The sequence below is a fragment of the Idiotropiscis lumnitzeri genome, chromosome 19 (assembly GCF_059441095.1).
Source record: "Idiotropiscis lumnitzeri isolate Australia: NSW breed Sydney's pygmy pipehorse chromosome 19, RoL_Ilum_1.0, whole genome shotgun sequence".
Lineage (NCBI taxonomy): Eukaryota > Metazoa > Chordata > Actinopteri > Syngnathiformes > Syngnathidae > Idiotropiscis > Idiotropiscis lumnitzeri.
This window is the reverse complement of record NC_142409.1, coordinates 11,109,657-11,133,114: the sequence shown is the minus strand read 5'-3', so window position 1 is coordinate 11,133,114 and position 23,458 is coordinate 11,109,657. Positions and strand designations below refer to the sequence as shown.

The 23,458-nt window shown below is 44.3% G+C and overlaps 4 protein-coding genes across 21 annotated transcripts in view; 3 read left to right on the top strand and 1 right to left on the bottom strand.

Annotated features, from left to right (window-relative positions):
- The window catches only part of scrib (scribble planar cell polarity protein), a 43,880-nt gene extending 33,812 nt beyond the window's left edge, over positions 1 to 10,068 (top strand). For 6 of the 14 annotated variants that reach the window (XM_088282861.1, XM_088282859.1, XM_088282857.1 and 3 more), the window contains 12 exons: positions 1,066 to 1,176; positions 1,800 to 1,850; positions 2,120 to 2,263; positions 2,590 to 2,749; positions 2,996 to 3,194; positions 3,288 to 3,377; positions 3,475 to 3,657; positions 5,108 to 5,247; positions 5,325 to 5,365; positions 5,813 to 5,887; positions 7,011 to 7,065; positions 7,904 to 10,068. In XM_088282861.1, the coding sequence (XP_088138987.1) occupies positions 1,066 to 1,176; positions 1,800 to 1,850; positions 2,120 to 2,263; positions 2,590 to 2,749; positions 2,996 to 3,194; positions 3,288 to 3,377; positions 3,475 to 3,657; positions 5,108 to 5,247; positions 5,325 to 5,365; positions 5,813 to 5,887; positions 7,011 to 7,065; positions 7,904 to 8,034 (1,380 nt within the window). In that variant the 3' untranslated portion in view covers positions 8,035 to 10,068. Of the gene's footprint in view, positions 1 to 1,065; positions 1,177 to 1,799; positions 1,851 to 2,119; positions 2,264 to 2,589; positions 2,750 to 2,995; positions 3,195 to 3,287; positions 3,378 to 3,474; positions 3,658 to 4,325; positions 4,464 to 5,107; positions 5,248 to 5,324; positions 5,366 to 5,812; positions 5,888 to 7,010; positions 7,066 to 7,159; positions 7,190 to 7,903 lie in introns of all 14 variants that reach the window. The other 8 variants (XM_088282869.1, XM_088282864.1, XM_088282866.1 and 5 more) reach the window with 8 other exon arrangements.
- A 705-nt stretch (positions 10,069 to 10,773) lies between these two features.
- Positions 10,774 to 13,798, top strand: cdv3 (carnitine deficiency-associated gene expressed in ventricle 3). 2 transcript variants are annotated; one of them, XM_088283572.1, is made up of 5 exons: positions 10,774 to 11,271; positions 12,306 to 12,379; positions 12,446 to 12,582; positions 12,846 to 13,008; positions 13,394 to 13,798. In XM_088283572.1, the coding sequence occupies exons 1-5, from the start codon at positions 11,089 to 11,091 to the stop codon at positions 13,521 to 13,523; spliced, it is 687 nt and encodes a 228-aa protein (XP_088139698.1). In that variant the 5' UTR covers positions 10,774 to 11,088; the 3' UTR covers positions 13,524 to 13,798. The 2 variants fall into 2 exon arrangements, with proteins under 2 accessions (XP_088139698.1, XP_088139697.1); XM_088283571.1 differs by having other exon boundaries at positions 10,775 to 11,271; positions 12,303 to 12,379.
- A 1,533-nt stretch (positions 13,799 to 15,331) lies between these two features.
- Positions 15,332 to 23,337, top strand: LOC148318526 (transmembrane protein 236). Of its 4 annotated transcripts, none has more exons than XM_088283047.1 (7): positions 15,332 to 15,385; positions 15,941 to 16,134; positions 18,051 to 18,130; positions 19,586 to 19,993; positions 20,072 to 20,144; positions 21,644 to 21,767; positions 22,007 to 23,337. In XM_088283047.1, the coding sequence occupies exons 4-7, from the start codon at positions 19,734 to 19,736 to the stop codon at positions 22,693 to 22,695; spliced, it is 1,146 nt and encodes a 381-aa protein (XP_088139173.1). In that variant the 5' UTR covers positions 15,332 to 15,385; positions 15,941 to 16,134; positions 18,051 to 18,130; positions 19,586 to 19,733; the 3' UTR covers positions 22,696 to 23,337. The 4 variants fall into 4 exon arrangements, with proteins under 4 accessions (XP_088139173.1, XP_088139174.1, XP_088139175.1 ...); XM_088283049.1 differs by having other exon boundaries at positions 15,335 to 15,385; positions 15,959 to 16,134; XM_088283048.1 differs by lacking the exon at positions 18,051 to 18,130.
- On the bottom strand, positions 15,555 to 18,996 carry hacd1 (3-hydroxyacyl-CoA dehydratase 1). The gene is made up of 7 exons (XM_088283053.1): positions 18,851 to 18,996; positions 17,587 to 17,704; positions 17,405 to 17,423; positions 17,245 to 17,333; positions 17,047 to 17,168; positions 16,230 to 16,408; positions 15,555 to 16,115 (listed from the first exon to the last, which is right to left on the bottom strand). The coding sequence occupies exons 1-7, from the start codon at positions 18,973 to 18,975 to the stop codon at positions 16,033 to 16,035; spliced, it is 735 nt and encodes a 244-aa protein (XP_088139179.1). The 5' UTR covers positions 18,976 to 18,996; the 3' UTR covers positions 15,555 to 16,032.
- Positions 23,338 to 23,458: the final 121 nt, after the last annotated feature.

Here is a 23,458-nt window from a genome sequence, read left to right as displayed (position 1 = left end):
AGCCCTGATAGCCGCCTTGAGCTCCGTGTCTTCATTAGGAAGCACGTCGTCTCTTACAAATACAGATTTTTCCTGCTTGTTGTGTATGGTGGGAAAAGAAAATCACAAAATTCAAAACAATTGAAACACAAGCAGACATATTTAGATTTTTTTTTAAATGTTCAAAAAAAAAATGGGACTTCTACTCTAATGGTTAATGACTTCATTTTTTGCGTCAACGATTTAGGGAAATTAGAGAAAAATATCACTTGAACCTCACTTTTTCGCAGGAGGTAGAGAATACGCAAATGATTGACAATCCCCTAAAATGCTTTAGAATTGCTATTCATGCCACATGATAACGACAAAGCACTTAAAACTGCGATTTCAAAAAGCACCAACACCTTGCATCGAGCGTGCGCACAATCATGAACCCACGTCACATCAACAGCTGTATTCACTGGTTAAATTAGTCAAGATCTACCTATCACGTATAATCCAAAATATGCACACGAGCCCTTCGCACAAATAGGAGTCAGTCATTAAAAAAAAAAAAATCGCTGTCACCAAATTAAAAAGAAAAACCTGACTGGTGACGCAAACTGAATTGTCTTAAAAAGAGCGTCCAACTACACGGGCTCTAAGATGGCTATCAAGATTATCATGTGAACGCTCAAGCGACTTTCCATTCCTACGCCTCTCTTTGAGCCGAGGTGCAGGTTTTGTACAGTTGCACCAAAATAAAATAGTTGTACTTAAGAAAAACAAACCAAAGAAAAAGGAGAAGACTTGATTTGCGTTTATGCCTTAATTCTTCTGATTTCTTACGTATGTCCAAAGTCTTCCCGGTTTGAGCTTTGCAAGCCCTACTGTCTTGTCTTTTCTCTGGCATACCTCCCCTCCGTCCTTCACACGCTCAACCAGCCGCCATACTCGTCACCCGTCCGCTCTCACATTCGACTCGGGTAGTATTTTCATCGTCTACCCTCTGGTTTGTCTGTCATCCCCGCCTCCTCTTCTTCCTCTCGGCTCCTTCACCATTCCCCTCGCCCACCCTCCCGCCCGACTCCTCCTCCCCCCCTGCAGCCTCGCGCCCCCTCCCCCACCTCGCACTACGAGTTGTCCCTGAACGCCAAGCAGGCATACAAGGCGTTTGCCGCCGTGCCTCGCTCGCTGGCGGCGCTGGAGCCGGAGCAGGTAGGCCCGAGTCGCGCCGGGTATCGGTGCCACGTCGCCACGACAACGCATGCTGTATCCTCCCCACCCCGATCCCACCCGCTGGCCTTGAAAGGCGCCTGTGACATGCTGTGACGTGTGGGATGCAGTCATCGGTTTCGTACTTGCGGTGTCGGCTCGTCTGAGTCATCCTGTCCACTCGTGCACCCCATTTGCATTTTCGCGCACAAAAAAATGTTCCATCGGTTGGGATTTCGTGTGAAATTTAAAGATGAACCTAAGGTTATTTTGGCTTTTTTCTTCCTTGACAATCACGCCATGTTTTTCTGGTTCATTCATTCATATTTTATGTCGAGCTTTAAAAGCTGATACGGTTTTTGTGCTGTCCTTAAATTGCAATTTTTGATTTATTTTTTTATTTCGCAACTTTGCAGGTTTAAAGCGTGCCATTCAGCTCCTTGTTAGACTTGCACAAAAAGGACTAAAACAGTCAACATTGGACATTCCCAAATTGAAAGTTTCACATTTTAGGCTCATCCTAACATTTCACCAGAAAGCTCAAACTTTTTGCCTGCTCCATATCCGTCTTTGTCCTCCGTCCTCTTTTTGTTCAGTGCTAATGAATTTCTTCCTTTGTCAAATAGGACTTGTATGGCGTGAGGAACAATTTCCATCCCAAGCAACCTTCTCCAGAGGTGAGTCGATCTGTGAAAAATGTGCACGTCCGAGCATGTTCAGTGAATTTTTCAGCCTCAAAGTGAAGATTCTTCTTCTTGCATCTTATAGAGCACACTTGACTTTTAACCCTGATTTAAAAAAAAAAAAAAAAGGGTTTTCAGTTGCCTCTATATTCCACAAGATGGCGGCAAAGAACTACTTTTGCCTAAATGACACAATGACGTATTTAAGCACCGAGCTTTTACCCCGTGCGACCACCTGGTGACAACCCGTGTGGCACTTTCAGCCCGAGTTGCACAACGATGTGTTTGACAACGGCGTGGACGGTCATGAGGGGGTGGCGGCCCGCCCCGCCCTCTTGTCTGACCGTTGGGAGTATACCAATATGGCCGCCGTGCCTCGCATCTCCAGGCCGTCCATGGACGCGCAGGTAGCCGCCGCCTCCAGCAGCCCTGCTCCCGTGGTGCGCTTGCTTGGTCTGGCCGGTGGCGGAAAATCTTTGAATTCACTCTTCAATCGAGAAATGACAGGGGGGGGGGGGGGGGGGACTCCATTCATGACTTGACTTCCGTTTGGGATTTAAAATGAACATGACAAGCAACTTAGTCCCACCTCTGACAAACGGTGCTGGGCTCTAATCACGTTTGCTTCCTTCTGCTTCGCCTTTCAAATTCTGCCGAATCAACATTTCTGGCCGTGTCGTCCGCTATGCAAACTTTGAGCTCTGATGATAATTCCCGCTTCCCTGGCCTGCAGAGTCCGTCACCTAGTGGCAAGGACAGCCCCGAGCAGCGCTCCTTCCGGGACCGGCAGAAGTACTTTGAGATTGACGTGAAGCAGCAGACGCCCGACAAGCCCAAACCTCGTGTCTCGCTGGTCGGCGAGGACGACCTCAAGAAGATGAGGGAGGAAGAGGGTTGGTTTTGATTGATTTGTTCTGGGTTAGCGGTCCTGCTATTTTCTTTTTTTTTTTTTTGGGCTACAATATGTAATTATTTTCTTCTGCCTTCTGTTTATTTTGGGTGTAATTTCATCATTGACCACTAGATGGTGGTTCACTGATTTGTTTCATAATAAATTTGAAGGAAGCATTTCAAGCTCAGCCTTGTGAAATCCACTTCTTGGACAGTATATGGCGTAACGTGTGTCTGTTTGGACGCAGAACGTAAGTTTGAGCAGCGAGCACGGGAGTACCTGCTGGACGAAGAGGACGAGGATGACGAGGAGGACCTGGCCAAGCACGTGGCGCAGATGAAGGTGACGGGCAAGGTGCTGCTGGATGGAGTGGAGTACGACGTGGAGCCCGTGTCCACGCCGTCGCAGCCGTGCGCCACGCCGCCGAGCTACTGCGGGAGTTCACGGTCGGATCGCGTTCCTTTTAAAGACGCCAGATGTTTTTTCATATCAGTGCATACATCTCCTTTCTAACGTTTGAAATGTGATTCTTCCCGTAGGCCTTCGTCAGTGGACAGTAAAGGAGACGGCGCGAGGAATTCGTTGGACGACAGCTTCAGACTGGAACAGCGACCAAATTCCATGACTGGGTAAGAACGACGCTCAATTCCACGTCAGCGATTTTTGCCACCAAAGTCTTCATGTGCTTCCTGCGCCCCCCACCACCACCACCTCTCTTCCCCCCAGTTTGATCCCCATGTACGCCGGTGACTCCGCGGCTCCCATTCGCACTGCCAAAGCTGAGCGCCGGCACCAGGACAGGCTCCGCATGCAGAGTCCGGAGCTGGCCGTGGCCCTGGACAAGGACCTCTCGCCCGCCGAGAAGCGAGCCCTGGAGGCCGAGAAGCGAGCCATGTGGAGAGCGGCACGGTAAATGTTGACCGTACTCGCCGGCTCCTTGGGATTCCGTCCAGGATCTGTTACTCCGTTTTCGCGGGTTTTTTTTTTTTTCCGTGGAACCTATCCTTATCAAGTCGCTGAAAAACTCAACTAGAGTGATGCCTTGAGATAGGCAAGGGCAAATTCCCAGTTTGACAGTTCACAATCTGCCTCTTTCAAGTTAATTGCCTCCACTTTATTTATTTTTTTCCTCGGCAAGCAGAGAGGGGAGGGGTGAGCAGTTAAGCACAGAGGAGGAGGGAAGAGACACTATTGATTCAACAAAATATAAATAAAATCTGCTGCCAAGCGGGTACTTGTTAGCCCCAAGGACAACATCGGTCAAAAAAATCATACCGTCCCAATCTAATATCGACCCATGCCAATTATTTTTTCTTTGACCAGACTTGTAACTTAAAAGCACCTTTGAACTATCCATTACAGACCCCCGTTCCTTACAAAAGTGAGATATCTTTGATGACATTATTTAATTTCCATAAGTTTAAAATCATATCTCAAGGCACCACCGCTCTCATGGTTTTTCACTCTTTGCGGCAGTCTTCCCTTTTTTTTCCCAGCTTTCTCTCTCTGTGTGTCTTCCTCTGTCCCGGTGCTCTTTTCTTCATCCCACTTGGTCTTCGTCGTACTGGGGGGCACAGGCCTTTAGGCTTGGAGGACGATGTTAGGCAGTATGAGCAGGACCTGGCTAAGAGGCTCTACCAGGCTCGAGTGAGGGCCTCTCACGGCACGGCGGCTCCTGCCTCCAATGCTTCCTCCTCTGCCGCCTCCCAGCTCAGGTCTGCGCCGCGGATGCCCGCAGCCACCGGGACACGCACGCACGGCATAGGGGGGGGTGGCTTTGGCTCTGAAAGGTTCTTTTGCTGCCTTTCCGCTGTTGTCTTGCTCCTAGCACGTCTTTTCCCCGTCTCATCCATGTCCCTTTTGTGCCTTGTTGCTCCATTTGTACTAATGCACACTTGCCTGCAAGCAAGTTTGTGTGTCAAGGCTCAGCCGACCGGCAGAGTAGGACGTCCTTTTCCTGGAATGCCTCGTTTGGTGTTGACGGTGCGATTACTATAATGCGCCGCAACTTTTTAGCCCAGCTCAAACAAGGATTCCGGCGTGTTTTCGGATCTTGGCGTCACGTCTATTCTTTGGGTACCCTTAAACTCATTTTTACATTTTTTTCTTTGCTACTGTTTTAAAATCAAATCTGCAAAAGTCAGAAGTTTTGTGCCAATTAGTTGCATAGACTAAAATTTACGGTACATTATAATTTTGTCACAGCAAACGAGGACAAGGAGCATCCACATTTAAAATGATTGACACACACCCAAAGGTGTGTGTGTGTGTGTGCGTGTGTATGCGCTTGTGCAGGCTTGTCTATTCACGCCATGCAGCCCCGCCCACTTCTCTGATGTTTGTTTCGCTCTCTTGACAGAATGAAGTCTCTGGAGCAGGACGCGCTCAAAGCTCAGATGGTCATCGCCAAGTCTCGGGACGGGAAGAAACGAAGCACCCTGGACCAGCTGGCTGAGTCGCCTTCGCCGGCGCCCACGCCCTCGCCCACCCCCATGGAAGGTAGGAAACTGTTTTAGTAGGAAAATTCGGATGACGTGATTTGACTTCATCTTGTCTTTCACTTCCTCGTCTCCCAGAGCTCATCAGTCCACGAGGAGTTACCTCCCCGGGTAGAATGGTAAGTCGATAAACTGCGCAACGATACACTGGTTGCAACCATTCACTAAATGCAGCGGCGCCTTGAGATGCCAGTGACCGGATTTAAGAATTTTTCAAGATACAAGTGCCATATGGTGGCAGTGAACTCGCTTCACCAACAAGCAGCAATGTGTGGCCACTGCTAGTTGAAGTTTGTCAAACTAAACAGCAAACAAAGAAAATTACGAACCTATTGAAGGGAATTAAAAGATTGAAATAATTTGCCTCATTGGCATTAATCCGCCATCTTGCCACTGGATTCGCAACTTTGAATCCACACGTTTTTCCCTCCCCTCCACGCCACCCCATCACACGCTTTCACCGCCGTCTCTGTTTGAACCCCCCCCACCACCACCACCACAAGTCTCCCCCCTCTCCACCATCCCTCCTCTTCCTCCCCCCTCATCCTGTCTTGCCATTCTTCTAGTCCCTGTCGTCAAAGAGGTTTGACTACCGCCAGTTTGCCGCCATTCCCTCTTCCAAACCGGTGTACGACATCCAGGTATCGGCTGCATGCTGAACCTCACATCCCCAAGTCCCCCCCCCCCTCCCTCACCCTCCCCAACTTTGAACCTTGCCAATAGTTTCTCTAAGTGAATCTAAGAGGCAATAAGAAATGATGTCTGGGTCTTGCTCCCGTTCCTTTCTTGTCAAACTGTCACTCACAAAGCATCTTCAGCAGTCACTAATCACTCGATCAGTTAATGGATTGCAGGAGACTACATTTATGCTCGCTTACGTTTCGCTGAGGAGTAATAACTTGGCTGGAATGGGTTTCTAGTATGGGGGGGGGTCGTCATGTGGTGTGCTTGTTGGAGGGAAAAAAACTGTGTTTGCTTTTCTGTCTGCTTTTGGTTTGTTCACGCAATGTGGATACTTTGGTTTTTGATGATAACAAAAGTGTTTCCACCAAGCTGCACGGTTCACTTCGGTTCACCGTTGGTGCGCTGCAGAGCTGCCGAGGATAACGTGACGACTTTTTCAGAGTCAAATGGAGGTTGAATATGAGATTTTGTTTTATTTTAAATTAGAGACGATGGAAAAGGTTACAAAATTCTGAGTGCGTTCAATTGAGGCAACATTACGTTGTTGAAAAAAAAAATGGTTAAATTTGTAACTTTGGAAAAAATAACATTTTCAACAAAAAAAAAGAAACAGTTTAAATTCAAATTTTATGTGAAGATAAGTATGCAAAAAAATGAGCTTGGAAATTAAAAAAAAAAAATCCCAGTGTACTTTTGGTTTTATAAAAAACAATTTAGAGTAGTAGTAGGGTAAGAAAATATACATATACAATTTTTTAAATTCAAAGGTTACTAAAATCTGAACATGAGTTTTTGATTAAACAAACAAAGTTCATATCTAGTTGGAATTTTAGTAAAAATATTTAAAGTGTGTATTAGTCGGACAGCATGAAACTGTACTTGGTGGAACCAGACGCTGATGGGAACTTTTTTTTGTTGTTTTAGCTCAATTTAGGTATTTTTGACCGTTTGCGCTTCTTGCCAATGAGCTTCCATTAACACCGCGACACGGATGAGCTCACGTCATCATCCCGGGAATCTTGCTTTCTTAAATTGCGCTCTCTGCTACCTCACCACTCACCGTGGTTTGTTTCCTCGCAGTCTCCTGACGCTGTAGACGACGTGCAATTCATCGACGACGGATCGCAGCATCCGGGTGAGTGCGCCTCGCTCCTTTTGACTTTGTGCTGATGACGAATCTGGACAAGAGGATGAGTGAGAAACGTGTTTCCTGTCCCTTTTTGATTCAGGTGTCTACATGGGATAATCGGCTCTCGGTGGTAGGAATGTGTTTGTGTGTGCCTGTTTGGGAGTGGACTGCTTTGCCTTGAAATGCTCACGTGATAGTTTAGTAGAAATAAACCCAAATTATTAACATACTAACCAGGAATTGTGGTATTGTGAAGCCGCATTGCCGGTTCACTACAGCAGTGGCCTGACTTGTAGTATTTGTGTCTCGCTTCGTCTTTCCTCACTGAAATGAATGGAATTTTTGTTCATCTGTTCCAGCCCTTCCACGATTTGGGGAGTGTCATTTTTCCATTATAGAAATTATACTATAAAGCTTTTTATTGGCTAAAAAAACAACTCCAATAACGTAATAATCTCATTAGAATGAAAAGAAATGCCCATTGACGTTCACTTCTGGTGTGTGCACCTTGGCCTCCAGGGGGCAGTGTGACACAGATATAAAAAATATAATATGTTTTTCCAATAATCCAAATTGTGATTGTGATCTTTTTTCCTCCCATTTTACTCCAATTCCGACTGGTTTCCCCTTTTACGGTTCCTCTGTATTTTATTGTGTGCACTTATTTCTCTATATTACTTCTTGGTGCCTTATGACATCATCACCATCTGCTTTTTGCGCTCCTGCTTGTTTTGTAGTGTTGGAAATCTCGCAGGGGATCTTTTCTGCTTGTACCATTATCCAATACAACTTTTTGCTGACACTAACATGCGTATGCGTGTGTTTGTGTGTCTTTCCTATCTAGGTCCCACCGCTGGATTAGAGGCCGAGGTCCCGGTGCCCGCCACCTCGGCCTTAGAGGAGATGGCGCTGTACAGCAACAAGCGCAAGCTGCGACAAGGCCGCCGCAGTTTGGAGACGGCCGTGCCCACGTAACACCTCACGTAAACGCATCACGAAACAAGAGACCAGCATAGCGGTCACTCATATCCAGCCTTGCCTTCAGTCGCCATGGAGACCACGCTTCCTCAACGCTTCCGCTTGACCGGCTAGCATTCTTTTGTTGTTTTTAGTTTCTTTTAAAATTATTTTTATTTTTCTTAACCTCCCAAAGACAAAAAAGAAGAAGTCCTAGCTGTAACATGTGGGGAAAATATTTTGACTAGATTGTAAAATGTTGTTTTTGGAGTGTAAATAATAGTAGACGACATCCTGCTACCTTCACACACACAAAGATTGTTGAGAGCTTTAAAAAAAAAAAAAAAAAAAAAAAGCATATCATGCATCATTGTGTTGCACTGCCATGCAGATTTTTAAACAAGTAATTTATTGCTTTTAATCATTTTACACCCAATTGAGGTTATTTCGTTTGCGCCCCAAAAATAGTTGTGCATATCTACACTACTCACCAAACCGTAGGGATATTGGGCTTCTGGGTGAAATCTGAAGATAAACCTCAAATGCACTACAACAGTGGCTTAAAAAAAAGAAAAGAAAAAAAAAAAAAGGTATTTCTCCCTATACCACCATGGTCACCGACATTAAACCACAATAGGATAGAAGGACTGTTTTAAAATAAAAAAAAGGAGAGACAGGTTATATGCCTCGAATGTCGCTGCCATCTGGCCGAACCTCGCATCTCCAAAACCACAAATTCCCTGGATTTTTTTTTAATTGCTAAAAAACCCCGAAAATCATTAACATTTTATCATTATGCATTATTATGCATATTCAACCGTTAACATTGTGCTTAAGCATACAAGGGGCGGAAAAACGACTTCAATATAGACTTGATTAGCATAGAATGTTTTAAGAAAATGTTACCTGAAGAAAGATTGTATTTGAAAGTGGCCAGTGGGACTGGAAGAGTCACAGAGAGTACGGAAGTGATTGAAAATTTTTTATTATGGATCATACACCAGTTGTGGAATTTGCCGTTCGGTAGCCCAAAGCCTGATATCCTAATTTCCTTTTTGTGGTCATGTGGGAGACACGAGAATTTTTTTACATAAACGGTACTTGCCCTCTTTCGAGAGTAATTCTTTTTCATGTTCTAATCATCATGGAAGTTGTGTTCTGGCGTGATGTGAAGGTAGCGGATGCTTTATTTTTCTGCCTGACGGGGCTAATTTAATAATCTGATAACACTGAGAGATCATTTTTCTTATCATGGTGTGAATAATGTACAAATATGAACGCGGGCGAGCAAGTGAAAACTGAGCCACTGTGTTGACCAATCGAGCGTCTGGGTTTGGACAGTCACATTTATTTTGTTCATTTTAATGGGAGAGGTTCAATAATCAAAACAAAATTAGAAGAAACCTCTCGGAATATCATATCAGCTTCTGTATCGGAAATTCTGCATAATCACAGTATAGTTTGATATTTTTTTTTTTTTAGGTGTTATAATTTTAGTGGTTCAAGTCACGTTCAAGTTTGCTAATAGCTCTTTTTTTTCATTTTACCATAGTTTTTATTTTTTGATTCAGATTGTTTTGTTTTTTTTACATTTTTTTAAAGAATATTTTAACGTAATTCAGTTTACTGGCTAACACGTGTGCTAGTTTGTCCCGTTTGACTTACGTAGTCGGACCGATGGAAAATTAATTTAATTCAAAAGTCAAATGTTGTAGCGTTACTACACTTATGTTTTATACGTCAATTACATTTGTGTAACTGGGAGAAAGAACACGAGTGTCTTCTCTGTCTGCCTGAATTGGTCGAGTGGTTTTCGACTTTGTGTTTGGTTTAGATGTATCCGAGTTCGGATCCCGTTTTTCAAATTTCCCCATTGTGGGACAAGATGTAAAGGACATCTTATCTTATCTTGTCCAGACCCAGCTGACAGGTTCCATTGCACGGGGCTAAAAAACAAACTAAAAAGCAACTGTGCTCTCTGCTATTCCTCGCTGTAAAGACACACAAATCAATGGTTTAATTTTTTATAAATAAACATTTTAAAGTCATGAATATACTTGTCTCGCTGTTGATTATTGTGACGAAAATGTTGCCTAGATGGAGCTCGAATTGATATTTATAAAGTTCATCTCTGCGTTTTATCACCCATGTCACAGCCCCAAAACATCAGTATGACCATTTCATGTTATGATGACACGTAAATATGTACATTTCCACGCATTTTACATACAAGGGTGGAGCAATAGTTTCCTAGGAACAAAAAAACCATGACAGATTTTTTTTATTAACCTGCTATTGACGGATATGGAAGTCAGAAAGTGCATTCTTTTTACCTGGGCTGGTTGATCAGAATATTTATTGGTCACATATGCATGAGTAAATGAAAAATAGTTGCAGTGTCTCATATTTTGGGGGCGAAATGCTACCATTTAGGGGCAGTCTGGAGCCCTCGAGGGCTCTATAATTAGACATAATGCAAATGTAAGACGAGTATCACCCAGCCTGTCTCTGGAGGTCGGGATCATACTATTTTAATATTGCGAACATGTTATGACAGACTATGGCGCGTTCACACTTACGTACAAATTCGGGTTACGTCGCCGGTGGTGGAATGAAACTTATCAAAACGTGAGTGTTTTTCTTTACATTATTAATTGTTTTAATCATGGTAAAGACATATAAGTTGAAATGTAAAAAAAAAAAATATATATAAATAAAAATTAAGAACGTTTTAATAAAGTAGTAACTCTTCCGGATTCACGTCCATCTACGTCCGGGTCACGATGCTGATTTGTCAGATTTCCTGTGCGGTGCATGGCATGCTTGACAGGATAGCTGACGGCTCATACAGACACTCAGCCCAACATTTTTTTTAATAATCGATTTTTATCAGCCTTTAACAGAGGTCAAACGACACAAAGGAGAGGCAATTGACCATCGTGGGAGCGTTTAGTAGCTACCGCCCTGCTCCTCCTTCCCCCACTCGAGCACCACTTTTTTTCACCCCTTCTCGGCGTGTCATTGCTTCGGCGTGCTAAGAAAAAAAAATCAGCTAGCGGCTCTCTTTTGAAAATGGCGGATGTGTCAAGCGAGAAGAGCCTGGATGACTTCTTCGCCAAACGGGACAAGAAGAAGAAGAAAGACAAGAGCAAGGCCAAGGAGTCGGCCGCCGCCTCGACGGGCCTGAAAAAGAGCAAGAAGGAGAATGATAAGTCGTCGAAAGGCGACGGTCAGGAGGACGCCAACATGGACAAGGTAACGTGGTCCGGTCGTCTGGTCGTGACCACTTGTAAGCACCTTCACAAGTCATGTAAAGGTTGTCGTTGACACTTAAATGGTGAGAAATTAACTTTTAATGAGTGATTTTGGGAATAAATTGCGACTAGCTGTCTAGCATATGCTCCCCGCGGCTCATGTGACGACCGGCTGCTAACTACCACTTAGCTTTTAGCTTCTTTAGCTGACACATTGACTAACTTAAAAGAAGCCCTTCGATCGTCATTTTAATCCAGTTTACTGTCAAACTATTTGATCGTATTCTCTTTTTTTTAATCGCCGCAGGAGAAACGGGAGGGCGAGCCGCCGCCATTTTAGTTTGTTTAGTCTCCCCACGAAGACGTAGGTACTGTAGTCCTCGCTTTACGACGCCGCTACCTTCGTGCGGCGACGATCTGACTCAAATATGTTCGTTAGTCGGATCACTCCATAATATTAACACAAGCCTGTCAAACAGCCCATTTGAAGCAAATGTTTGTTTGAGAAAGGCTTAGTAAGACGAAAACAAATGGGAAAAAAAACGTTGTACTATTTCCAGGTAATTTGTGTGTAACACTCATAAACCTTTAATACAAAAACATATGGAGCTGCAACAATTAAAGGATTCCTTAATTGTTAATAGTTAAAAAGTTTGGAAAGAATTTGTCTTGGTCTAATGTTTTATTAGGGCACGACCGAAGAGTGGTTGGCACATTAAATCAGCTAATATTAATATATTTTTTAATATCATTAAAAACTTGGCATTTGAACAGGGGTATATAAGAATTTTAATATCTTCTGCAACATGGCATCTTGGAAAGCTGACTGTGTTACACTAAAATCTCAAAAAATCTTTAAACCATAAAACTAAAACAAATTAAAAACAGGAAGTTCCGTGGTACCAGAGCGTGATAACATATTCTTAAGCCACTGCATAAACTGGTTAATTGCGCACCGCTGGGCCTCTTTGTATTGCTGACGTCCTGCTAGTGCAGTGCTGCATGTTGAGTGGCTTGTCTCCTTCCGGCCAGGAGGACGAGGAGTGGAAAGAGTTTGAACAGAAAGAGGTGGACTACAGCGGCCTGAGGGTCCAAGCGTTGCAGATAAGGTTAGCGTGACGTGTCCCCTCTGAAGTGTCCCGACGTGGCTGAAACGTCTCGCTTGTTTTCCCAAGTGACGAGAAGGAAGAAGAGGACTATGAAGACGAGGCGCACGACCAAGACGGCGACGTCCTGATCGTTGCGGGCGACGACAAAATGTCTGGCCCTTGGAACAAGTCCACTTCTGTTCCTGCGCCGGCTCCACCAGTCGGTGTGTAGTAACCCTTCACTTGCCAACAAGGCGTGGGCCACTATCGCCTTCTGACCAGATAAAAAAAATATTGTTGGAGCCACATTATAAAGATAAAGATGTCCTTTATTAGTCCCACAATGGGGAAATTTGATCCATTTGTAAACACAAAATGAAAATAAATTTTCATTAAAATCAAAAGGTTGTACGACAGTAAAAATACTTATTGAAGTTAAAACATGAATCGTAAATGGTGGTTGATATTTTTCCTTTCGTCTTTGTAGAGGAAGTGGAGACGCCCGAGTCGAAGCCTTCGGGCGTGTACCGTCCCCCGGGCGCTCGCTTCTCTTCATCCAAACGAGGCCCGAACCAGGGACCCCCAGAGATCTTCAGCGACACCCAATTCCCCTCCCTGATGGCCACCGGCAAGCACGTGGAGACGCGCAAGTAATTCCACGCACCGCCGTTGGTCGGCTTTCCACGCATCATAACAAAATGGCAAAAGGGGCCCTTTTAAAATATAGTCACACGTTTTGTGCGACATAAACTCAGGCGATCCAGCAGATGGCACCACTTTTTCCTCATCCTTCACACAAATATAAGTACTGTATATGTTTATGGAGGTCTGTTTAAAAAATAGATCCAAATGTATGTTTTCAGGACGATAATTTTTTTTTTAATTCAGATTTTTTTTAATATAATCTGTGGTTAATGTTTATGTATTTTTATAACAAGAAAAAAAGAAATGTTTCTGACCGAAAAGGAACTCTATGTGAAAAACTGCAAAATCATGGCTGCCATTTTGTAAGTAACTTTGTCTCCTTGGTGCCAGGGATCGTGAGATTGACAAGACGTTTGAGGTTGTGAAACACAAGGGCCGAGGCCGGGAGGACGGCAATCCCACCGCGGCCGTGCAACACCTGCAGCTGGATAACCAGTATGCCGTCTTGGGCGACAAGTAAAACACATGTGCCGCCGCCGCCGCCATTTGGAGCACCACCCAGCTCACCACCAAGCAATGGAGAGGAATTAAGCGGCTGAACGTTGAATACTGCACTCGTCGCCTCCAACACACACATTCAAATCATCACACGTAAAGGGGTGGGTGGGGGATTAGTGGGGGCGCAACTCCAAACAAGCTTTCGGCGGCGAGGACTTGGCGGACCACGTGTGTCTCTTTGGACTTCATTGAGGTGATTTTTACAAGCTGGGGTGTGTGTGCGTGTGTGTGTGTGCGTGCGTGCGTGTGTGTGTGTGTGTGTGGAGGGGGAATCTATTTTTCTGCACTGTCACACGCATACACACGCACACACACGTGTGGGGTAGTGGGGTGTGTTTGGTCGTTTAGGAGTGTGTGGGGAGGAAGGGGGACACTACCTCGGCCACGTGGATTCGCTGCTCTGCCGCCCCCCACACCCTCAAGAAATCCTGCACCTGTGGCGGTGAACGGGATACGAGCTGCAGAGTAATGAGACTCGTACCATTCCCTAATAAAGTGGCCTTACGGATACGAACAGCTCGGTCATCCCAGGAGCGCTAAATGTACTTGAACTCACCACAAGAGGAGCAGGAGGAAAAAAAAAAAGAAATACATTTTGCTTATGTGGTTTGGAAGATTTCAAATCTTGTTTCTCATATCCGCTGTTTAGTTTTGCAACCGTTTCTCATCATGAATATTATTAGATCAACGCTGGCTCGGATGTTACGACAATTATGGTTGACAGCATCCATTCAAACGCGTAGTTTGCCGGGTTATTTCCTAATTTCAATTTAACTGTCAATTCAGTTCTAGCAGTCAACTGAGCATTACTTTTGCAAGTTAATTGATGCAGAATAAGTGTGTGTTTGTTTTTTGGTCAATTCCATGATGAGTACAGTAAGTGCTTCGAGACTTGTGTGCGTGTGGTGGAAGTAGAACGTTTGTGACAAATATGAGAGACAATTTATCAAATAAAAGTGCTAATCTGGAAAGCCTGTGTATGTGTGTAGCTTTTCACATTCCAAGTAACCTCCGCTAATGGAGTAGTGAATGTAAAACTACAGTAGATATTCGTATGAAAAAATAAAGTATATGAGATGTCTTTTTTGGGGGGGGGGTGTTTTGGAAGCAGAAATAACATTGAACATGGCTCAACTGGCCCGTGGAACAAATAAGAAATTCCACCTGGTGTGGTCAGATAGATTATTTTAAAAGGCTTTGTGACCACTTCAAGTGAGGAGAAAAAAGACTTAATGCATTTTTTTGTTCTGTGTTTTGTTGTTCAGCAGTAAAAATCACAAGCGGACTTGTTTAAATTAAAAAAGGCATTATGACTAAAACTTTCCAAATAAAAGTTGAACCAACTTTTATGAAACGTTTGAAGGCCCCTGGGAATCTCGAGGCTCGTTTGCCCTTTTTATTTTTTTTATTTTAAGAGTATACGTTGTTTATCACCTGCCAGGTGTTATCTTAACGGAAATTTGCGCTAACATAACAGCCCTGCCTCCCTTTAATGTATGACTACATATTTTTCAAGTCGACGCCTTGGTGATGAGGCTGTGGAACGCGAATTAAGACATCACTGCCTCCTAGTGGTATTCACGGCACACATTTAATCAATGAACTGTTGATTATATTGTTCCCCCCAAAATTAAATTTTGGTATGAACAATTGTTATACGGAATAAAACAAGCAAAAAAAAAAAGATCAATCTGGAACACTGCTTCACTTCCGGGCTGTTATGTAGACGTCATAAAACAGCGACTCAAGAGCGGGCTTTTAAATAAAAAAATGCTCTTGACAGACGGTGTATGACTGCGTGACACCGTTGTCTTGTCGCAGACGGTAAGAACAACTCACTGTAAATAGTTTTTTTTTTTTTTTAACTCAATTTAACATTCATTAACTGTAGATATTCAAAAGCGTCGGTCACATTTTATGCATTATAGTGGACTGTTAAAATTCCACTTTAATTGACTCTGTGTAAAGGTGATGACAAAACTCTGAATATCGTAGAATTGAGTTTATTGATTTTTGCACATGATTTCACATTTCTATAGCTTCGACCCACACTCCCACTTCGCCTCTGTAAATTGCGGCCTCTTGTTCCTATAAGCAGAATTGTTGATTGAACATCAATCAAGGGTCTCATGTTAGCACCTTTTTGTTTGGAGGGAATCAAAGTAGCAACACACGTGCTCACACACATCCTTAACAGGTAAACATCAACAAAATGTTAGGCGTTTTCCCTCAAACAAACATACTCAAAAAGCATTGTCTACATGTAGATTTATTGTTTTTGAGCTTTCCTGTTTTCTTGTCAATTATTTGGGACACTGTTACAATTGCTGGCCCCACGTCCGGCTCTCAGTGTGTCTCTTTCTGGCCATTTGTAAACAGCAATTGTGACTCCTCCAGCGCTTTTGTCAAATGCATGGCAGCGGCGGCCGCTGATGATGAAGATGATGGCGTGGCGAGCAGTCTGGCTCCAACTAATCGTCTTTCTCCACGATGACCTCGCCGTGGAGTACCCTCCTCCTCTGCCGCAGCATGTGGAAGAAGAGCTGAGGGAACACTGAAGACGACGGCAACAAGTCAGTGTTTTACAAACATTGCAGCCCGCGCTTATTTTAGTTATCGAAATTTAATTAAAAAAGTTTGTATGATTGTCTCTCTGGATGAATCTTACACGGGATGTAGGATAGCATGATGACCACGAGGCAGTAGTAGTAGTCAAAGGACACGTTGTACTTATTGGGGAGCCTCATGGAGTACATTCCCGAGCGGCGCACAAAGGGTAGCGCCGAGTAGATAGTCAGCAGCTCACCCGCCACGCCCAGCGGGTACAAAACGATGAACAGGGTGTATCTGCAAATACACACAAACAAATTCGCATTTGTTACTATTTTTCTTGAGCTAAGGAAACGTGGGCCTAGCATTCCATGAACAAAACGACGAGCAGCTGAATTAAAAGTTTTTTTTTGTTTTTGTTTTTTTTTTAAAGAATGATGCGGATTCCCATATTTTGCATGGTACAATTCTGATAACCAACAAATTAAAAAATACATATCGTCATGATTCTTGGAGGACAGCAAACAATTGGCTCCTCAAGAGCCACTATCCTGCGTGTTGATTTAAATGTACAGCTTTTCAGCATGCAAAGCAGAAGCATAACAAATCCTGAACATACGAATCAGATGTGTTGGAGAAGGTAAACATCTAAAACATGCAATTTAGTGGCCCTCGAGGACCCGAATTGGACTCTATAATCACTGTAGCAGCAAAGTGAATAACGCAAAGGCAGTGAAACACGAAAAAAAGCACACGCACTTAAGCGTGCGGCTCATTGAGTGAACACTTTTGAGTGCCAATCGGTGGCGGATACACGCGTACAAGCTGTTAAAGTTTCAAAGTATTAGTGTCGCCACAGCACCCGTATTAGAATACAGTGGCTAGCACAGAAGCTAAAAAAAAAAGCAACATGCTCAGCGTGACGGCGCCACCACCTGGCCCATTTGATGAAGTACGGCAGGTGGTGGAGCAGGTTGAAGGTGTAGTAGGAATATCTGGTGATCTCGGTCAGGGTCCACACCACCAGGAAGAGGACCACGCTTTCTTCATTCTGGATCTTAATTAAGCGGGGCGCACGTGAGGCCCTGATTTCACAACCGCCGGATTTGGTGTCTGGGTGTGCGTGTGTTCACCTGTCTGATGCTGTTGGTGACGAACCACACCATGAAGATGCGCGAGCTCACTTGCACCCCAGTGACGATCACCGACGTCCTTACCAGGCCTGCGGCGACAGCAATTATTAATGGCGGACATATAAGACGAAAATCAGCATGCATTGAATTTGCCACGTACCGATGGCGCAGTGTCCCACCTGGAACACAAAGTACATAAGAATGGTTAGAAAATATTGTGTTTGTGTTATTGTGTTGATGCTTTTGGAAGGTACATCCCATACAGTATTCAAACACATATTTACGTAGTAATGGCTAATTTTTGTGCATTACTTTTTGCACAAATGCTCAAAGCAGTCTTACCTCAACTAAAGCAAAAGTCTGGAAAAACTTGAGGGTCCTGGCTATACTTCTGTACAGGCCCCTGTGTGTGCCTCTCTGCATGTAGAAGCGCATCATCGCCATAGCCAGGACCAACCACCTGACCACAAAAATAAAAAAATACTTGAGGTAAAGTTAATAGCTCAAAGAAATCATGGATCTGGATGTGTTAAACTGGAGTAGACTGTTTGTTTTTCACCACTATTTGAATATTGCCCATGGGCAATTGAATAAACCATTCATGAACAATTTTAATCAATGATTAGGCATTAATAATTATTCGACTTTACACATAGTGAACTTCATATTGTGAAAAGTTTCACCCCCACTGAAAATGTATCCTGATATAATGCTGATTCTATGCATTTATTTTGCTACGCTTTGGATTGTGTAGCGTGGTACAAAAACATTTGTCTCGTCTCACTTTTTATTGTGTTTTAATGTAGAAATGTAACGAAAATACAACGCGTGGCTCTAGATCGCATTTTGAATGGAAGCCTCTCAACGCTGCCCTCTGGTGGTCCAGGTAAAATTTGCACCCTATTACACTGTAATACGCTTTTCCCTAATTTTATTTTTTTTTCATTTATTTTAATGTTGAGCAAATTGTTTCGAATATTCTTTATATTCGTATTCATATAAAAATACACTACCTTGTTTATGTTTATAAAATATTTAAGTCATCTGTCGTTCCTCTCAAATTTTCTGAACAGATGCTTTAAAACCGGCATTAAACACAAATAATGACAATATTCTGCATCGGATGGTATGAAAACAATGAATGTGATTTATTATTAATTTGTATTTTTTTGCCATTGCACCAGCAGGCAAAAGTCTCTTCCCACAGAATGTTAAATTGGTAGAATTAAGGTGAAAAACGTTTGAAAACACCTGGTGGTGAAGGAGTAAAAGGCATTTACATAATTCATCATTGAATATTCTATAAAAAATATTTAAATTAAGGGGTTTTGGCGGAAAACTATAGATGATGATGATGACGATTTTTTAAAAATATTATCATTATTATTCCAGGCTGCATTTCCGAGATGTGTAATGCGCGCGCTTATAATGGGAGTTAAAAAAAATTCAAACAAAAAGTGCCCATTGAGCATTTCCAGCGTCGCCGCTGTCTAAACTTATACCAGCAGGCAGCCCCCGCGGCCCTTCACACTTCACACCCTCGCCTCGGCCCTATTTGGACACGCAGCGACGCTCCATTCATTCCAGCGGGCCGCCGCGCACGTACCCGGCCGTCATGGCGATGTTGTAGAAGGCGAGCCACGCTGTGGCCGCGGTGCCTTTGCCGCGTTTCTTGTTGTTGTTTTCCTTCTCCTCCGACGCCGCGCCGCCGTCCTCCTCGCTGGACGCCATGCTGGTGCCCGGGCTGGGGTGGGGTGGTAGCGGTGGCGGGGGGACGGGGAGGTCTTGGGGGGGCAGGGGGGGATTGTCCGGGAAGTTAAGTGACAGCTGGTTTGGGGCGACGCGACAAGCAAGTGTGCTGCCGCCTGGTGGAAAAGTGCAGCATTTCTTCTCTGTGAAAAATATTTTTACAGTTCTTTTTCTGGCAATTATAATTACACCGGTCTTGCAATTCGTCGTTGGGCCTGATCTTTATCCCTTGCGAATTGCGGGGTCTACTCCTCTCGGCTTTTCAATACAGCAGTAATGTTAGTCGTTCTTCCCAGAGGATTAAGAATCTATGCATTTGAGTATTGTTGTCTGGACTGTATAAATGTGGCGCAGCATTTACATAATATGTTAGCATTTAGTTTGTATAGACTATTTGGTTAGCCTTAATTATCATTATGTATGGATCCCACTTTACATATAGAACAAGTTTAACATTTACGATTAACGGCCCAAATTGTCTTAACACAAAAACACCTGCGGATCTCTGCTGAGGATACTTTTTCAGTGACATCAGACAATCTGTGTGTGTGTACCCCTCTAAAGCTAACAGACAGTCCACATCCTTGTCAAGCTTTGTTTACTAGGCACACAATATCGAATGCGGTGTAAGCAGTTTCAGGCCTGCGCTGTGTGGAACATGCTCGTGGCGGGGCAGGGCGGACAATGGTGGGGACCGGTCGCCGCCCCCCCTGCGTCTGCCACCCCGGTGTCCTCACAGCATGGGCTCGGGCCGGACGCTGAAGTTGGTGGTGTGCGAGGCGCTGCAGTTTGCCGGCCTGTGTGTGCCGCTCTTCGTGGTCATGCAGCGCTTTGCCGCCATCGTGGCCAAGGTCCAAGGATGGGGCAGCACCGGCGGGGCCTACTGGCTTATCGTGGCCTCGTCGGTGGCCTACGTCACATCCATCGCCCTCCTGGTTTGGGTGCCCCTCAAGTACATGGTGTTCGCCGAGAAGCGCTTCCTGGTCGGGAGGAAGAAGTGGTTAGCGGCGCCGTGACGAGAAGAACTCGTCCGTCTTTTTATCTTCCTGTCCTGACTGCTGTATGTTTTTGCACCCAGGAGGCCCGTGGCCCTTGTGTTTGTGATCGTCTCCACGATGCCCTGCTTTGCCTTCCTCATCGCGAGCTCTGAGGTACCACAAATGTCCAGGTGTCCATTTTCTCTTGAGCTTGTCCTTGAGGCTTCACTCTGAATTGGCCCCTGGCCAGAATTGTAGCTTAAATATGGATGATCAATTGATGAAGTAGCTATTTTTTCCCAGCCAATTGTAACAATGTCAACATGAAATATTTTACAGCTTATTTAGCTCATAAGAATTCAGTATTTTCTACATTACGGTTAAATTCTGCATTCCAGTTCAATTTGCTGTGCACGCCTTTGCCACTAGGTGGCAGCAAAGTGTAATGCAAGCAGGCACACAAACGAATAAGAACCATTTTTTGAATTTATTTATTTATTTCTGTGATTGACTTGTAAAATGCTGTAATATTTATTTTTCGTAGATGACAAAGAGTATATACCTGTAAGTATTGTGATATAATCTGTCTAAAAGTGTGCTCAAATATCCATTGCTTAAACGCTACTAAAACTATCGATGCTAAACGTTAGCATGTAGATAGCATTTCCCATATATGGAAGCTAAACGGACTCTTGTGAAGCAGAGCGATGTAATTAATAAAATACATACGCGTCAAGTGTTATTTTCTTTGTTTACTATTTAGTTTTTCATTCAATTTTAACTGTGAGTGAGTTTAAAGTGTTTGCGGTCTCTTTTTGGAAGAAAGCTGCTGATTGTGAAGTGACGAGTGTGAATTGGCTGAGTTTCCAGTCTCACGTTTGTGGCCTCGTCAGTTTAAACAAATCGGCATGCCATTTAGTTAAAAAGTAAATCAAGGATGAGTTTAAATAATATTACACTGTCTTGAGAATCGTAGTTTGTTGTATATTTGCAGATTAAAGTTCAAGCATCAATTTCCTCGCAGGTTTTGGCAAATGGTGGGGGTCATGTTAAAATGGAGCCAAGGCCTGTTGGCGGGATAAACGTGATGACTTGTGAGAAGAAAGTCCTCAGGGAGTCATATGTGAGGATAAGGAGGCACTGATAAGCAGCTGGGTTCCTTTTCCTGCCCTCCTTGTCACATCATGTGTCCACCAGGCACATTTTCACTTCCCGGTTGGCCCGTGGCCCAGGACTTGCTTTGCTGCTTTGCGTGGTTTAGAACGGACCTTTTGCTCCTCTGTTTATCGGATGTAGAAAAAAAAAAAAGCTGCGCTGATTCCCGCTTACTTGGCTTTGTTCTCAATTCCTGACTCAGGCTCATGTCAAGAGCTGAATGACTCTTAGGCCACTGATTCCCAAGTGGTGGGTCAGGACCCAAAAGTGAGTCGTGGACAGGTATTTAAAAAATTACTTGGCGTACCCTGTTTACGATAGGACTGACATTTCGAGGTTTCAGATGTTTTTCATGTTACAAGAAGGCATGCTCATTTATTGAATTGTTGAATTCCTTTTTTAATTTTTTTTTGTAGTTGTTTTCATTTGTCTGCATGATTCTACTGCCTCCCAGTGACCAAGGCGGGCTCACCAAAAGAATCAGCACTGTATCCTACTTAATCATTATTTCTTTGTAGGTTCAGAGCCGCAACAATCTGCGTCACGACACGTTCGGCGAGCTGCCGGTGTCGCTCATCCTTTTCTCCCTCATCTGCTTGGACGTGGTGGAACGGATACGCCACTGCAGGCTGACGGGACAGGGTGAGCTTACGTGCGATGCCCTCAAAAATAATGGGAATGGTGTTTTTTTTTTTTTTTTTTGTTTGGCTTAAAATGTGCAGAGTGGACACATTTTCAAAATGCTAGTTTTGGTCACTTTATGGTTTATTTTCCCGCCATAAAGGGATGAGGTCGAACCGCCATCCTGATTCATTGGGTCTTTTACCCGACCAATTTAACAATTAACTCTTTTAAAAAAGTTGTTCTGGCTGTGATTTCAGATAACGTGGCGAGAGATACCGACATCCCCTCGTCGGTGTTGACTCACGTGGAACAGGTCACGCCAGCCGTTCTGGGATCCGGAATAACGGGCCCCGGAACGGCTGGGCCGCGCGTGCCCGGCCAAATCACAGGCTCCCCTGCGGCGCCGGCGAGGACGCCAGGCCAGCGGGGGGGTGACAGATCCCACAACGGCACAGGTTTTAGACCGGAGCCCAACGGGACCGTGCCGGGAATACCTGGGAACGCAGGGCGAGGGTTCGGGGCCTCGGAATCTGGGTCCACCCCGCCGTACGTGCGCTCGGGCCCTCTTAGCTTCCTGTGCGCCAGCGATGCCCGCGCCGACGTGTTTGTGGACGGCTTCATGTTCTGGATGGACACGGCGGAGATGACGCGGGTCGCGTCCCACCCGTTGGTTTGCTACTCCGGCTGGGTGAGCCCCATTTATGTTTTCTGCTGCCTGTCTTGCCTGCGGGTGGCCATCACCCCCCACGACCCCCTGCTGTCCTCGCTGGGCGTCGCACTACAGGACCTGCCCTTCCTGTTCGTGCGAGCTGGCCTGCTGGCCTTCTTCGGTATGGTCACGCCGCTGCTCTACTTCCTCAAGAATCTGCTGGTGTGCTTGGCCTTCATCTACTTCAACTTCATGACCAAGCTCAGGATCTTCAACACACAGAGGATGTACTTGTAACCTACTTGGGAGGAATGTCACGTAGGTCCACCACTACACAACATACGCCAGAATCAAGATTTTTAATACATTGTGGCATAACTAACTTTGGGAAAAAGTAAAGCAATTACTAAAACTCATAAGAAGTGAACTGAAACGAAGCATTTTCTAAAACTAAAGAAAGTAAAGAAAACAAACTAAGCGGCTCTAAAAACAGATAAAAAAAAATACAAAAGTGAAAAATTCTCACAATTTCAAACAGTTCCCAGGTGTGAGGATTTGTGTGTGTCTGCATGTTGGTGTTTCAGACTGTGTAAGTCTGCTAGCTGCTGCTTGAAAATGGCCCTGGATCTTCACCTTGCCTAGCTGAAAAAGTCAAGGTCGTAGAAATTCTGTGTGCGTGTGTGCGTGTGTGTGTTGGGGTCGTTGATAATATGCTCTGCAATGAGAAAATGATAATTACTGTAAAGCTATTTTTGGAAAAGGGGGGTTGTCAAAGTTTTGTATTTGAGGGAAACATTGATTTGTGGATTTCTTCCCATTTGTAATAAATATTTACTACTAAAAAAAAGAAGAATACTTCTCAACACTTTGTTTTAATTCAACCTCCATTTAGAATTGAATTGTCAACATTTCAAAGCACTTCCCCACAAGGAAGCAGGATTTCCCCCTGTTCTCTTTTTCTCTTGATTTGTGTCATCTTTGGAAACTGCACAGATCTCCTTCGAGAGTAGTGGGGGGGCTTTTTTTTTTTTGGCATTTGTGGGGAGGGGGGGTCGACATT

What these genes read in the sequence shown, in the direction of transcription:
- cdv3 (XM_088283571.1), top strand. Translation starts at nt 11,089, where the DNA reads ATGGCGGATGTGTCAAGCGAGAAGAGCCTGGATGACTTCTTCGCCAAA. An exon ending in GTCCAAGCGTTGCAGATAAG is followed by an intron (nt 12,380 to 12,445) that starts GTTAGCGTGACG and finishes TGTTTTCCCAAG; the next exon opens with TGACGAGAAGGAAGAAGAGG. An exon ending in TGCGCCGGCTCCACCAGTCG is followed by an intron (nt 12,583 to 12,845) that starts GTGTGTAGTAAC and finishes TCGTCTTTGTAG; the next exon opens with AGGAAGTGGAGACGCCCGAG.
- hacd1 (XM_088283053.1), bottom strand. Translation starts at nt 18,975, where the DNA reads ATGGCGTCCAGCGAGGAGGACGGCGGCGCGGCGTCGGAGGAGAAGGAA. An exon ending in TCACCAACAGCATCAGACAG is followed by an intron (nt 17,169 to 17,244) that starts GTGAACACACGC and finishes CGCTTAATTAAG; the next exon opens with ATCCAGAATGAAGAAAGCGT. An exon ending in CATGCTATCCTACATCCCGT is followed by an intron (nt 16,116 to 16,229) that starts GTAAGATTCATC and finishes CGTCGTCTTCAG; the next exon opens with TGTTCCCTCAGCTCTTCTTC.
- LOC148318526 (XM_088283048.1), top strand. Translation starts at nt 19,734, where the DNA reads ATGGGCTCGGGCCGGACGCTGAAGTTGGTGGTGTGCGAGGCGCTGCAG. An exon ending in CTGGTCGGGAGGAAGAAGTG is followed by an intron (nt 19,994 to 20,071) that starts GTTAGCGGCGCC and finishes TTTTGCACCCAG; the next exon opens with GAGGCCCGTGGCCCTTGTGT. An exon ending in TCCTCATCGCGAGCTCTGAG is followed by an intron (nt 20,145 to 21,643) that starts GTACCACAAATG and finishes ATTTCTTTGTAG; the next exon opens with GTTCAGAGCCGCAACAATCT.